Genomic DNA, 13,872 nt, shown 5'->3' with positions numbered 1-13,872 from the left:
GGCAGCTTTAATATCTTGTTGTAACCTGTTTCTCTGTTTCACAAAACCACTAAGTTTACCAAGCTGGTCTACTTAAAATATGTACAACTGTAGTTTTAAATATTACAGGCTACAATAAATTACTTGTTTTTAAAAGTTTATTTGTATTTATGCCATTTGTTCACCACTTTTATTTGTGGTTTACCAGATGAGAGCTTTATGCCCATAAGAGTGTGGGAGTGGGTTCTTTTCTGCTCCCTAAATTTTTTCATTCTTGGCATATAGCGGCATCCATGTGCCAGCGTGGCTTTGGCCTTCAGCTTGCATTCAAGCCAAGTCTTGTCCCTTGTCTCTGGATTTCTACATGAAATGAAGTTTTTTCCCCCTGATATTGAGAGCCAGGTGTATTATTTGTAAACATTGTATGTAGATTTTTCAATTGTTGGTAATTGAGAAAGAATGTAGTTTGGTGTTGCTTCAATAATTTTTAATACTACATTAAGTATTTGTTACAAATTTAAGTGTTGAAGGTTATGTTTTCTAGAGAAATAATGATAGTATAAATGCATGGGTAGAAGCCAGCCTGGACTCCAGTTTAAGAAAAAGTTAAATGTCTAGTTTATTCTTATTGTTTAAGCCAGTGGGGACAAGATTATGTGGGCATTAGAATGGGTGAAATTGAATTTCTTGAATTAATGAGAAATGGATTTCTATTTTGTAAAGCCATATGCATGTGCGGTTATTTCATGTAGTCAGCCCTTGTCTTTCTTTGATTAATCTGGATAATTGTGAGTTGATTGAATTAAAGGCAACTCAGAAAGCTGAAAAACTGATACTTAATTTTAAGGCTAAGTTGCTATTGACTAGTTGTGTTTTTCTGCGTGTCCACAGTTAGGGTGCACAAGAAGCTTCTATTGCTAGAGACGGGCCCCACCTGTGAGCCACCACTGCATGGCTGTGGGACTGGGAGATGGCTGCCTGTAGCCACCTGAACCCCGAGTGTGGCAACATCAGCTAGCATAGGACTGGATCATCTGTGATGGGAGCATGCTAGCTAGCAGTAGTTGTGTTGGTAGGAGTGCATACTTTTGAGATGATACCTTACGTGTGTATATGTGTGAATACAGAAAACATCGGAGCAGTGTGGGGCCGAGCAAACCTGTTTCCCAGCCCCGGCGGAACATCGTAGGCTGCAGGATTCAGCATGGGTGGAAAGAGGGGAATGGCCCCATCACCCAGTGGAAAGGAACCGTTCTGGACCAGGTGCCTGTAAATCCTTCTTTGTATCTTATAAAATACGATGGATTTGACTGTGTTTATGGACTAGAACTTAATAAAGATGAAAGAGTTTCTGCGCTTGAAGTCCTCCCTGATAGAGTTGGTAAGTTCTCTTTACTATTTGTGCATTATATGCTTTAAAAATGATTATTGAAATGGATGCTTTTTGATTATTAGCATTACTGGTATTTTTTTTATTGGAGCATAAGCACTTCTGATACACATTTAAATCAGTCACCTAAAACCACAAAAACTGCTCAGCAAATGTTCTAAAACCAAAGTTCAAGGAACTGTGAAGGATATAAAGACGTATAAAATTGTTCCCCAAGAAGTCGACAGTCTAATAATTTCTAATATGATTATTTCCCACATTTTGCTCACTGTTTATCTGGACTCTGGTGAGTAAGAGTATTTCTCATTAGCTCAAATATTCAGTGTGCTCATTTCATCAGATTATAATAGCTCAGAAAAATTTCATGTATTTATTTTAGGATCTTTATGTGAAGTGAATTTTTATCATTGTGTATTATTACGTAAGTGATAATTGTACCTTCAGCCAAAATTTAAGCAACCAAAACATGTGAACTCTATTATACTACATTCTGGGGGTTCGTTTGTACAAGGTTTGTGGGAAGTGAATGGCTTTTTTAATGTCATACAAATCAGTTTCGCCTTGCATACCTTAGGTTCCTTAAGGCATAAGGTGTCAGTTAAATAAGAATGACTGGTTTTATTTTTAAGAATAAAATAAAATATGATTTTATTTTTAAGATCAACAGAATACACCCAAATTGTTACTTTCTTCAGAGTATTTACTTTGAAATGTTTTCTTATTATTACAGTGATGCTGCTATTGCTTGAATCTGGTTTATGCTTTTGGAATTGTCCTTAAAAGCCTATATATTTACAAATAGAGCCTCAGCAGATCTGCACTTGGAGGATAGAAATTTGGGATCAAATTGTCAAGGGAAGACGCTTAACCTAGTCCCCTTTCCCCCTTTGTTTTTGCCGTTGTGTCCCTGGAACACATGCTTCCTCATCAAGTTAACTTTGCCAGAGCAGCAAGTTATTTTTTAATCCTTGCTTCAGATAGCAAACACTGTCTTTATTCATCCTGTATAAATATAGTTCAGTTTTCACAGAAATCTTTCTTTAAATTTGTATTTTTAACCAAAGGTAACTAATTATGTAATAGTAAGTCTTTGGCATTTTAGTCGAAGTTCGGCTGAACACATTCTTCCTCGTGAGGCACATCCTCTTTCCTCTTGATCTTGACATCAGTCCATTTTCCACATTAGAAATTAACATTGAAGAATCTTCCCTTCAGGGCTTATAAAGTATTATCCACACCTTTATATCAATTATTTGTGCTCAGTAATTATCATACATTCTTTTTCTGACCCAGAATTTTAGTTTCTGACCCCTTCAAGGGCAAGGCTGCTAGCTTACTTGAAATTTACTGCATTCTGCCACATGACCTGTGTTAGCTCTGTTGTCATCATAGGACAGAAGAAACCTTTTATCTTGGTAAAAAAGTGATTTGACTAAACCAAAATATCCGAAGATACATGAGTATCTGTGGTGATGGGATTTAAGGGTTTCTTAATGTTTTTCTTTCTAGTTCTGGGCCATCTCTGTTTCCAACAGTAGACATGGATTGCTTTTGCAAACAGAAAAGCAGTTTTAAAAAGGAAATCCAAAGGCCTGTGTGCAAACCAGCAATATGTTACATGCCTAATTTAATTAGGAGTTAACTATGGTATTCCCTATGATACTTTAGTCTGAAAAATTATTTGGACTTCATTTATGTTCCATGTAGGAAGAAAATGGTCTTTCCTAATTTGCTTAAGGCAGGCAGTACATTAGACTAAAGTTACAGTTTTGTTTTCCTTAAGCTAAAGGTGGAGAGAAAAGTCAGTCAGTCAACCCAAAAGCATGTGATGTCACAGAGTACCAGTTCCCAAAGTGTAGTCTGAGGACCCTTGAGGTTCCCAGAGGCCTATTCAGGAGGCTTATGAGGTCAAAATTGATTTTCATAAAAATCTTAAGATATAATTTGCCTTTTTCACTCTCATCCTTTCACAGTTATACACTGGAGTTTCCCACTATTTGGAAGATCTGCATAACTCAGTGAATACAATATTTTCTATATGAGCCATGCATGATGTTACCAAATCATAGTTTGGTGAAAGAGCCATTCAAAGACTGACAGATTTTTTATGTTGTGGTAAAAACACAAAACATTAAATTTACTACCATAATTATTTTTAAGTGTACAGTTCAGAGGCATTAAGTATATTCACATTGTTATGGAATAGGTTTCCAGAACTTTTTCATTTTGCAAATCTGTAATTCTTTCCCCATTAAAACAACAGCTACTCTTTTCTGCCTCCCACTGGCCCCTGGCACCCACCATCCCGTTTATATGAATTTGATTACTTTAGATACATCATAAGTAGAATCATGTAGTATCTGTCTTTTTGTGACTAGATTCTTTCCCTTAGCAGAATGTCCTCAAGATTCATCCATGTTGTAGCATGTGATAGGATTGCCTTTCTTTCTAAGGCTGAATAATATTCCATTGCATGTGTATACCACATTTTTTTTCCCATTCATCCATGATTGGACACTTGGGTTCCTTCTACCTTTTGGCTATTGTGAATACTGCTGCTGTGAACATGGGTATACAAGTAATCTCTTCGAGCCCTTCTTTCAGTTCTTTTGGGTATTTAACCAGAAGTGGAATTCTGAATCATATGGTAATTTTGTGTTTAATTATCTGAGGAGCCTACATACGTAATACTTTCCATAGTATTAACATTTTACAGTCCCACCAACAGTGCCCAAGGGTTCCAGTTTCTCCGCATCCTCACTAATATTTGTTATTTTCCGTTGGTTTTGATTTGCATTTCTCTGATGATTAGTGATGTTAAGCATCTTTCATATGCTTTTTGCCCGTTCGTATGTCATTTTTGCAGAAATGTCTATTCAAGTCCTTTGCCCACTTTTTTGATCAGGTGGCTTGATTTTTTTGTTCTGTTTGTTGAAGAGTTGTAGGCGTTCTTTATGTATTCTGGAGACAAATGAATTTTAATTTAATAGTGTGACAAGTTTATTGATAATGATTTCAGATTCTACATTGCAATTAACCTTTAAGGAAAGCTACCACTTGTTGAGTTTTGATGTGGTATCATAGAAGAATATCTAGAATTATCTGAAAAGACTAATAAAATATTTTTTCAACAGCATATCTTTGTGATTTTATACACCAACTAAAAGTACATACAACAGATTGAATGCTGAAACAGATATGAGATTCTAGCTGTCCATTTTTAAAGCTAGACATTTCTTACTAACTTTTTGTTAGAAAATATTTTTCATTAAAAGTGTGTTTCTGTAGGTATTTTAAAATATTTCCAGATATGTCATTTATAATTTCTAAAATAGTTGGTACTGATATTTATCATCCATATAAACAAATGTACAAAAACTTTTAAGAATGTAAAGGAGTCCTAAGATGAGAAAGTTTGATAACTTCTGGTATGAAGAAAACTAGTGGGATTTTGCTTTATTTAGTGTCATGCACAGTGGGGAATTCTGTGTTATTTTTGGTAATTATTGCATACTTAAGCAAAGAAAACTACCGTATGTGTTTGCAGTGTCCTTCTGATAAAATTGGATGGCAGCATCTTTACCAAGAAATTCTAATCTTTGTTCCTTTGAACTTTGACAAAAATAGAAGCACTCATGAACACGATAGAAGTGCTAATTTTTTTAAAAAGATAATTGTCTAAAATGCGAGGAATGGAAAAACCTTAAAATCAGTAGGTTCCTCCATAATTTTCCCAATATTAAAAAAGAAAATGAAACTTGTGATTTCTCACCTGTGTCTTTAAGGAATGTAGAGCAGGGCTGCAGAGGGCTGTTGATAACACCAGTAGGGAGGCCTGTGTTCCTAATCACACAGGCCATCAAGAACAACCTGCTTTCCTCTGAAATAATTTATACAACAAATGTTGAACCCATGTGATCACAGTATTGGAAACAAGATGGGAAAGGCCTTTGCTTTCATCACTGTGCAGTCTAAAAGCAAGTAAACAAACATGTAAAACAAGATAACTGCAGAGAATGGTAAATGTCTTTAAGAAATCAAGCTCGGTTAGGTGACTGATTGTTGGGGCTATTTTCACCGGGTGGTCCTGGAAAGCCTCTGGGAAGACATCTGCTCAGGAAGAGCCAGCCCCAGAGGATGTGGGGGCCGTAGTCAGCCCAAGGGTATCCCAGGAAAAGATGCCCATGCTGCTGAGGTGTAGGCAGTCAAGCAGTATGTGACGAACAGGAGGGCAGAGGGCTGGCAGGGGATGATGGCCAAGGGGCTGTGGATCTGGAGAAGCAGTTCGTTATTCAGATTATGAAAGGAAAGTGCTGGAGTATTTTAAGCAAATGACCAACACAATCTGGTATAACGGCCACAAATATCACTCTGATTACTGTAAAAAATAAATTGTAAGGGCAAGAGTAAAAACCTGTGCCTTGAGTAGGTTGTTAATACCTTGGTTTTCATAAATGGTCAATGGTTATATAAGATATTTAAAAGGCAAGGTGGGTAAAGGGTACATGGGAACAATATTATTTTTGGAACTCTTCTGTAAGTCTATAATTTATCTCATAATTTAAAATAATTATCTATTAAACAATAACAAAAAACACTTTATACCTTGAATAAACAACTAAAAGTTTTAATTAGGTACGGTACCAAGAACAGATGAATTCAGAAAAAAAAGAAAAACAGATTCTTTCCCGTAAACCATTGTTTGCTTTTTTGTCCCCAGCAACATCTCGAATCAGTGATGCACACCTAGCCGACACAATGATTGGCAAAGCAGTGGAGCACATGTTTGAGACCGAGGATGGCTCTAAAGACGAGTGGAGGGGAATGGTCTTAGCACGCGCCCCTATAATGAACACATGGTTTTACATCACCTATGAAAAAGATCCTGTCTTGTACATGTACCAGCTCTTAGATGATTATAAAGAAGGCGACCTTCGCATTATGCCCGATTCTAGTAAGTATAGATGGACAACTTTTATTTTTGGTAATTCAAAAGGAATTTGAATTTTAGAGCAAGATATTTGATTAACTCTTATGCAGATAACATTTAAAAATTTTAATTATTAGGGTTAAGTGATTATTCTTTTAGTCATGCACCAAGCATAGGTTGTGAAATTTTCACCCTTTTGCCAAGAATAATTTACTTTCCCTGTTCTGGACCTTGGACTTTTATATGAATGGTGTATATAATGTGGGGTCCTTTGTGACTAGCTTCTTTAACTCAGCTTATGTTTTCAAGGCTTATCCATGTTGTAGCGTGTGTCTGTACTTCATTTCTTTTAATAACCAAATACAACTCGATTGTATGGATATACTATATTTTGTTTATTCATTCATCTGTTGATGGATATTTGGATTTTTTTTGCTTTTTGGTTATTATGAAGAATTGTGTACAAGTTTTCTGAGTGGACATTTGTTTTCGGTTTTCTTGGGTATATATGCCTTGATATATGCCTTGGAATGGAATTGATGAGGCATAGTGATCACTCCGGGTTGAATCATTTAGGCAACTGCCAGACTGATTTCCAAAGTGGTTGCATCATTTTACATTCTCACCAACAGTGTGTGAGAGTTCTGATTTCTCCACATCCTTACCAACACTTGTTAACTTGACTTTTTGATTCTAGCCATCCTAGTGGTAGTGAAATGATATCTCATTGTGGTTTTGGTTTTCATTTTTTTGATGACTAAAGATGTCAAGTATCTTTTCGTGTGTTATTGGCCATTTGTGTGTCTCGTTGGAGAAATATCTATTCACATCCTTTGCCTGTTTTTCAATTGCATTGTCTTTCTGTTATTGAGTCGTAACAGTCAATAGTACAGGTACAAGTCTCTTGTCAGATATGTGACTTGCAGGTACTTTCTCTTATCCTCTGAGTTGTCTTTTCACTTTCTTGATAGTATTCTTTGAAGTACAAAAGTTTTTAATTTTGATGAAGTCCTATTTTTCTAGTTTTCCTTTTATTGCTCACGCTTTTGGTGTCACATCTAATAATCCCTTGCCAAATCAAAGGTTATGAAGATTTGCCCCTATGTTTTCTTCTGAGAGTCTTACAGTTTTAGCTCTTACATGTAGGTCTTACTTGGATCTTTGATACATTTTGAGTTAATATTTGTTTATGATGTGTCATGTCCAACATGTCCAACTTCTTTGTTTTGCATGTGGCAATCCAGTTGTCTGAAAACCACTTTTTGAAAGGACTGTTCTTTCTCCTACTGAATGGTTTTGGCACCCTTGGTAAAAATTACTTGACTATGGAGGTATGGAGATATTTCTGGACTTTGAGTTCTATTCCGTTTGTCCATATGTCTATAGTTATGCCAGTGTCACACTTGATTACACTGCTTCATAATAAGTTTTAAAATCAAGAAGTGTGAATCCTCCTTTCTTCTTTTTCAGAATTGTTTTGGCTGTTCTTTGCATTTTAGAATCTTAGAATCAGCTTGTCAGTTTCTGCAAAAAAGGCAGCTGGGATTCTGTTAGGTATTGTGTTGAATCTCTAGATCAGTTTGGCGGGGGCGTATTGCCATCTTAAGTTATTAAGCCATTGACCCATGCGCATGAGGTGATTTTTCATTTATTGAGTTTTTTCCATTTCTATCAACGTTTTGTAGTTTTCTGAGTATAAGTTTTTGCACTTCTTATAGTCCTAAGTATTTTATTCTTTTTGATGCTATTGTGAATAAAATTATTTTCTTAATTTCACTTTTGCGTAAGCCTTTTTTTTTTTTTTTTTCTTCAAACTACTCAATAGCTTTTCCTCAAAGACATGAATTCTTGGCCCTAGACAGATGTGGCCGACTGACAGACACTGGATATATTAGCAATGTAACACCATCTCTGTTCCTTTTTTTTTTTTTTTTTAAAGTTCTTCCTGTGAACAAGCCACTCAGTGAATCTACTCATTTGCTCATCTGGCCCTGACTTCTGCCTTCTTAGATTTTTTTTTTTTTTTTTTTTTAAGTGTGTGTATATTTGCTGTAAATGTGTAATGGAAAGTGTTATATAGGCGGGAATTTAAATATGAGAGCATACCATAAAAGCATTTCTCCAACCTATATGAAGTTCTAAACTTTTTTGTAGAGAAATGTCCAAAAGCAAGTACTGTTGACTTGATAATACAAAGTATGAGGTCATTTGCACATTAAATCATTGCCTGTACCGACCACGTCTTTATCCTCCCACTCCTTTCTTTCAAGTGGTATGGAAGTTTATTTGCTGTTACTTGCTGTTGTGATGTTCTGATACAAAGAGCTCTGCAGTGACCTCTGAGTCCCTGGCTTCTTCACTCATGGTTACTATAAAACGTATGGCGATCATGTGTTTGTAATTTCTTTGTACACATGAGGTGCCACAAAAGTGTGATGATGTGGTATGATGTTGCTGCTTGACGGAAGAGCACTGTTGAAGAAGAGTTCAGCTTAGATTTCCTCTTTACTTCCTTTTTTTTAAAGAACTGATAACACTGTTCTCAGGTGGTTTGTTTGTGTTGTGTGAGATCAGAATAGCAGGTTTCAGATTAGGCCATTCAGTGAGAGAATTTATTATAATCAAAGAGGCAAACTACTGTTAATACAGATACATGATATGGTCCAAACCAGGATACATGTGAAAATAAAAAGGTGCACTGCTAACCATTGTGTCAGGACGACTGGCATAAGCGCTGACTGTCTTGGGCAAACCAGGATACCTGGTTGTCCTACTTGAAGGCTCTCTGTTACTACATGGATAAGAGCTTGAGTTATTCAGGACCTGTTAGGGGTTTCTTAAAATAGAATTGTAACTGCCTAGCTCCATCCCCTGGCTCCCCTTTTTTGTACTTTGTTTCTTTATTGTTGGCAGTGATGGTTTGTTCTCATTTTATGTGTATTCCTAGAATTTACAGAGCTCTTGCTAGGTCATAGGGCGGGCAGTGTTTTCCAACGCTCAGATTTTCCTGGGGACTTCTAAAGAAGTACAGGTGCCTCAGCCATCCTCTGAGATTCCGTTGTAATTGGTCTGAGGATGGAGTTCACTTGGCACCTATTTTTATAATAGCACAGGAAATCTCTTTTATTTTCAAACTGGGTTAAGAGGACCATGTGTGATGAAATGAAGTTGAGGGAAAAAAAGCTTTAAGGATTCACAGGATAAGACAGGAATACTTAGGCATTTTAAGTGTGTAGCACATTCTCAGTAATCCCAGTAGGTATTACCTGCTTTGAAATTATTTCAAAGTAAAGCAGGCTTATTTTTAAGAAGTTATAAAACGCAACATTGTAAATCAACTATACTTCAATAAAATTTTTTTAAAAAAGAAAGAAGTTGTATAATTACAGTTGATTCTTGAACAGCTTTGGGGTTGGGGGTACTGATCCTCCGCGCAGTTGAAAATCTGCATATGACTTATGGGCAGCCCTTCGTATCTGCGGTTCCTCTGCATCTGTGGATTCAACTAACTGCAGATCGTGTATTTACTATTGGAAAAAATCCCTGTGTAAGTGGACCCATGCAGTTCAAACCCCTGTTGTTCAAGGGTCAACTGTATTTAAGTTTTTTTCTTGACCCTTTCCTTCTTTTAGTCCATCCCTCTTTAGGTAATTATAGCTATAACTAAATATAAGCCAAAGGAATTTCTGGTTATGATTTTCAAAGTCGTTTACATGTCTAGCTCTTGGGGGGTCAGCACACTGTTTTTGTAAATAAAGTTTTATTGGCACACAACCACACCATTCATTTATATATCATCATCTGTGGCTGCTCTCATGTGACAACAATACAGCTGAGTAGTTGGTACAGACACCGTATGGCTTCAGGCCTAACATATGTATTGTCTGGCCTTCGAAGGAAAAGTTTGCTGACTCTTGGTCTAGAAAATCAAGATGAATTCAGGATATTAAAAAAAAATTTTTTTAATTATTAAAATAGATATGTGAGTTGGTGTGTATCTAAAAACTGACTCTAAATTCTCTTATTTCCCCCTTTTAAATACAGATGATTCACCTCCAGCAGAAAGGGAACCAGGAGAAGTTGTGGACAGCCTGGTAGGCAAACAAGTGGAATATGCCAAAGAAGATGGCTCTAAGAGGACTGGCATGGTCATTCATCAAGTAGAAGCCAAACCGTCTGTCTATTTCATCAAGTTTGATGATGATTTCCATATTTATGTCTACGATTTGGTGAAAACATCCTAGATGTCATCACGAACTTTGCCAAATTTGTGGAACTATTAAATGTATAATTTGTAGACATAAAGACTTGATTGCTTTCCAGTTTAATGAAAGCTTAAATGTCCCTGCGAACCCACAATCTCTGCCAGCAGAACTGGTTTTGTTCTGAATAGTACAGATTTATGTGAACACAAAGCATTTTGTGTAAGGAACTCCTTCCTCTTAAAAGAAGTCTGTCTGTTTGGAAGGGAGTTACAGGCAAGTCTGGTAAAAGTTAAGCTAGTATCATAGTCATTTAAAACTGTAGTAGATCTTATCCACTTTCCCCTTCACGCTTAACACTGTTATTCTGCTGCCACAATGCAAGCATAGTTTGGTATTTTTGTTATTGCCTTTTTTTGAGATATATATGTATCTATATCTACCTACCTATCTATATCTGTGTGTATACATACATAACGTATATATACATACACATAGATCTGTGTGCGCGCGCGCGCGCACACACACACACACACACACACACACACACACACACACACTCTTCATGGGCAGTCCTTTCTTTGTGGGTTGGAGTGGGGGTTACATAATTTTCTCCAGTTTAACAGGAGTGCTGACCCAAGCCACTTGTATTTAGTGTATTCAGTGTATTACTGCTGTTTATTTAAAATTAAATTTGGGCACAGGAAGCACATCGGGACATTCAGCTTATTTTGAAAGTCAAGTTCAGAGCACCATTTCAGTCTGGAGGCTTTAAACTGTAAATTAAAATACGAATCACCTGTGAACATTTAATGACCCACATTACAATTTTACAAAACAGTTAGAAATCTGGGTAAAAGGCTGCCTTTAATTCTGAGCTTTGTACATTATTTGTTTACTTTTTTTTTTATCATAAATACTTCTTTTTAAGCAAAGCCCAGGTACTTGGTCCACATAGTGTAATGCAGGTATATTTTGGATGGCACATTTGGTCCATTATTTGTACAAATGTAGTAATCTGGAATTTTAGTACACGGATTTAAAAGGCAACAGTATATCAGCAGTTTATGTGTATTTGGTAAGTTCCTGGAAGAAGGTAGTGCTTTTATATTAGAAATGTAAGTTTAAGAATGACGTTGTTGCCTTTTAACAAGTTCTCTGGGATACCTTTATTTTTATTACTGTTATTACTGATATATGATTATGGTCAGAAGGCTTTTTCCCCCTCGGCTTTTCCCCTCAAAGAATGTCTAGACAAATAACAGCTTAAATTCCTGACACCTCTTGTGGTGCTGTATGTTCTTACTCATGGTGTGCTGTTGATGTGGATTCATTCCATTTGGTGGATCCTACCACATCAGGGTCAGTCACCTGCACTGGCTTGTGGGTGTGACTGATAGCAGCCCTTAGCCATTGAATCCTTTCCCGCAAGGTTGTTTTAACTAAAATAGAACTGCAAAAGTGGTTCATTTAGCAGCAGAACATCAGCCTATCACTTTGTTTTGGATGATCCCTGGCAGTTTGAAAGCTAGGAGAAAGATGACTTGTGAAACCAGTCTTGTGGAGGTTGAAAATCTTACCTCAGATTTGGGCAGAAAGCTTAAATGCATATGAATCTCAGTCAAACACCAGGTCTGTGTGACGTCTCTCATGGCTGTTCTTGACGTTAAGAGATTCTGTAGTTTCAAGGCCGCGCTCTGCGTGGTTTGTGTGATGCCCATTTTTGCCTTCAGGAAGGCTGTGCCTTGTTGTGCTGGTGGGTGGTAACCTCGCGCACCATGTAAATAGAGCACCCCAGTTCTCTCCAGCGTGCCCAGTGCCTCACTGAGGGCAGCCAGGGGTGAGCTCCTCCGTGCAGTGGGTACCCAGGTCTTAGATGTTCCTCCTGTGCTTGAAACAAGTGTCATGCTACAGATCTGTCATCTGTTCTCCTGGAGGCTCTTGTAAGAGTTCCTGCATGTGAATCTCAAGGTTGAGCCCAGCTCCCCGTGCCCAAGTGGACACGTGTGGCCCAGAGAGGGAGTTGTCCAGCGTGCACTGCATGAACAGGACACAGTGACTTCAGACTGAAAAATAAAGTCCTTTGGAGGCATCCTGAGGGTTGGGTCAGTTGAGTTGAAACATTTCTGGCATTACTTAATGACTTGCATTGTGGTTTTTCTGCAAGTACCTTTAGCAACTTTTAATACCACATGATCTCTCTAGATGAATGTGACGTGATTTATTATCATCATTATTTTAATCATTGTTCCATTTATTGCCTTTAGGGTTGAAGGAAGGGGAAGGGGTCTTTTTGTTGTTCTTTTTTCCTTTTCTTTTTTCCCCATTCTTTTTTCTTTTGGTGGCTTAAACCACACTTCCTGACGCCATGACTATGCTCCCCAGCCGAGTATTTCAGGCTTCGTCTAGGCTCATGTTTCAGATCTGCATGCACTGCTTGCATTTTCCTGGTATCGGAATGTTGGTTCCTTGTTCTAGGAATACAACATTAATTTCCAAAATTATCATGGGACTTGTGACAACACAAGACATGAATCTCTGTATAAAATGTATTGGCCTTTCTCATTGACCTGCTATAGTATTATTGTGTCGTGTGTGTGTGCGTGCGTGATGTCTGGCTGCCATGTAAAGCTTCAGAGGAAAACCTTAAAAGCAGACCATCCTTTTTTGCATGCTCTATTCTAAGTAGAATGTTCAATGTAACTAACTAAAATTGCATGTTAAATATATTTAGGTTTTTTGTTTTCTATCTTTGTTTTTATTTGTTTTCAGTTTCTGTATATTTGCTTAACTGTGCTGTTTCAGTGGTTGTAGGATAAAGATGCACTGGTGAAGCAAATGTAGTGCCAACAGAAGGTGATTTTCCAGTTGTGTATGTCATGCAGCATTTGAAGGGACTGTGCATTCTTAAAACAGTCACAGTTGCTTCTAAACCAGATTTCATTTCTATTATTGTTTTACGTGCCAAACCCTGAAGTGCATTGGGCTTGAATCTCTGAACGCTGTGGACCCATTAGAAGACTGTTTTGATTGTCACAAATTGTAGTGCCTGAAGACATCCTTGAAGCTGATTGTCTTAAAAAAAAAAAAAAAAAAGTTCTCCAAAGACAAAACAGGAATTATTGTAACAGAAAATAATTATGGTCAAAATGTCTGTGGTTCCTTGGAAATGCTGCGCTTTTTGTATTTTCCATCATTAGTGCAGTTCGAACGAATGTGTATAGTTCAGAGGTCTTCGTGTTCGCATTTTAAAATTAGGTAAATGACCTCACCTTTCAAGCTTGAATTCATTTTTAATTTTAATTTTATTTTATACAATGTGTAGACAGTTCCCTGTTCTCTGCATTTAGAAGTATAAACAATATAAATCT

At 37.0% G+C, this 13,872-nt stretch overlaps 1 protein-coding gene across 2 annotated transcripts in view; it reads left to right on the top strand.

Moving 5' to 3' along the window:
* The window catches only part of SPIN1 (spindlin 1), a 65,244-nt gene extending 51,630 nt beyond the window's left edge, over positions 1 to 13,614 (top strand). For both annotated transcript variants that reach the window (XM_068551849.1, XM_068551848.1), the window contains 3 exons: positions 1,107 to 1,360; positions 6,090 to 6,323; positions 10,344 to 13,614. In XM_068551849.1, coding sequence (XP_068407950.1) covers positions 1,107 to 1,360; positions 6,090 to 6,323; positions 10,344 to 10,543 — 688 coding nt within the window. In that variant the 3' untranslated portion in view covers positions 10,544 to 13,614. The remainder of the gene's footprint in view (positions 1 to 1,106; positions 1,361 to 6,089; positions 6,324 to 10,343) is intronic.
* The last annotated feature ends 258 nt before the right edge of the window (positions 13,615 to 13,872 follow it).

Source organism: Eschrichtius robustus, chromosome 10, assembly GCF_028021215.1.
Source record: "Eschrichtius robustus isolate mEscRob2 chromosome 10, mEscRob2.pri, whole genome shotgun sequence".
NCBI classification, from domain to species: domain Eukaryota; kingdom Metazoa; phylum Chordata; class Mammalia; order Artiodactyla; family Eschrichtiidae; genus Eschrichtius; species Eschrichtius robustus.
The sequence above is the reverse complement of the archived record's forward strand: the minus strand, read 5'-3'. Positions and strand labels throughout refer to the sequence as shown.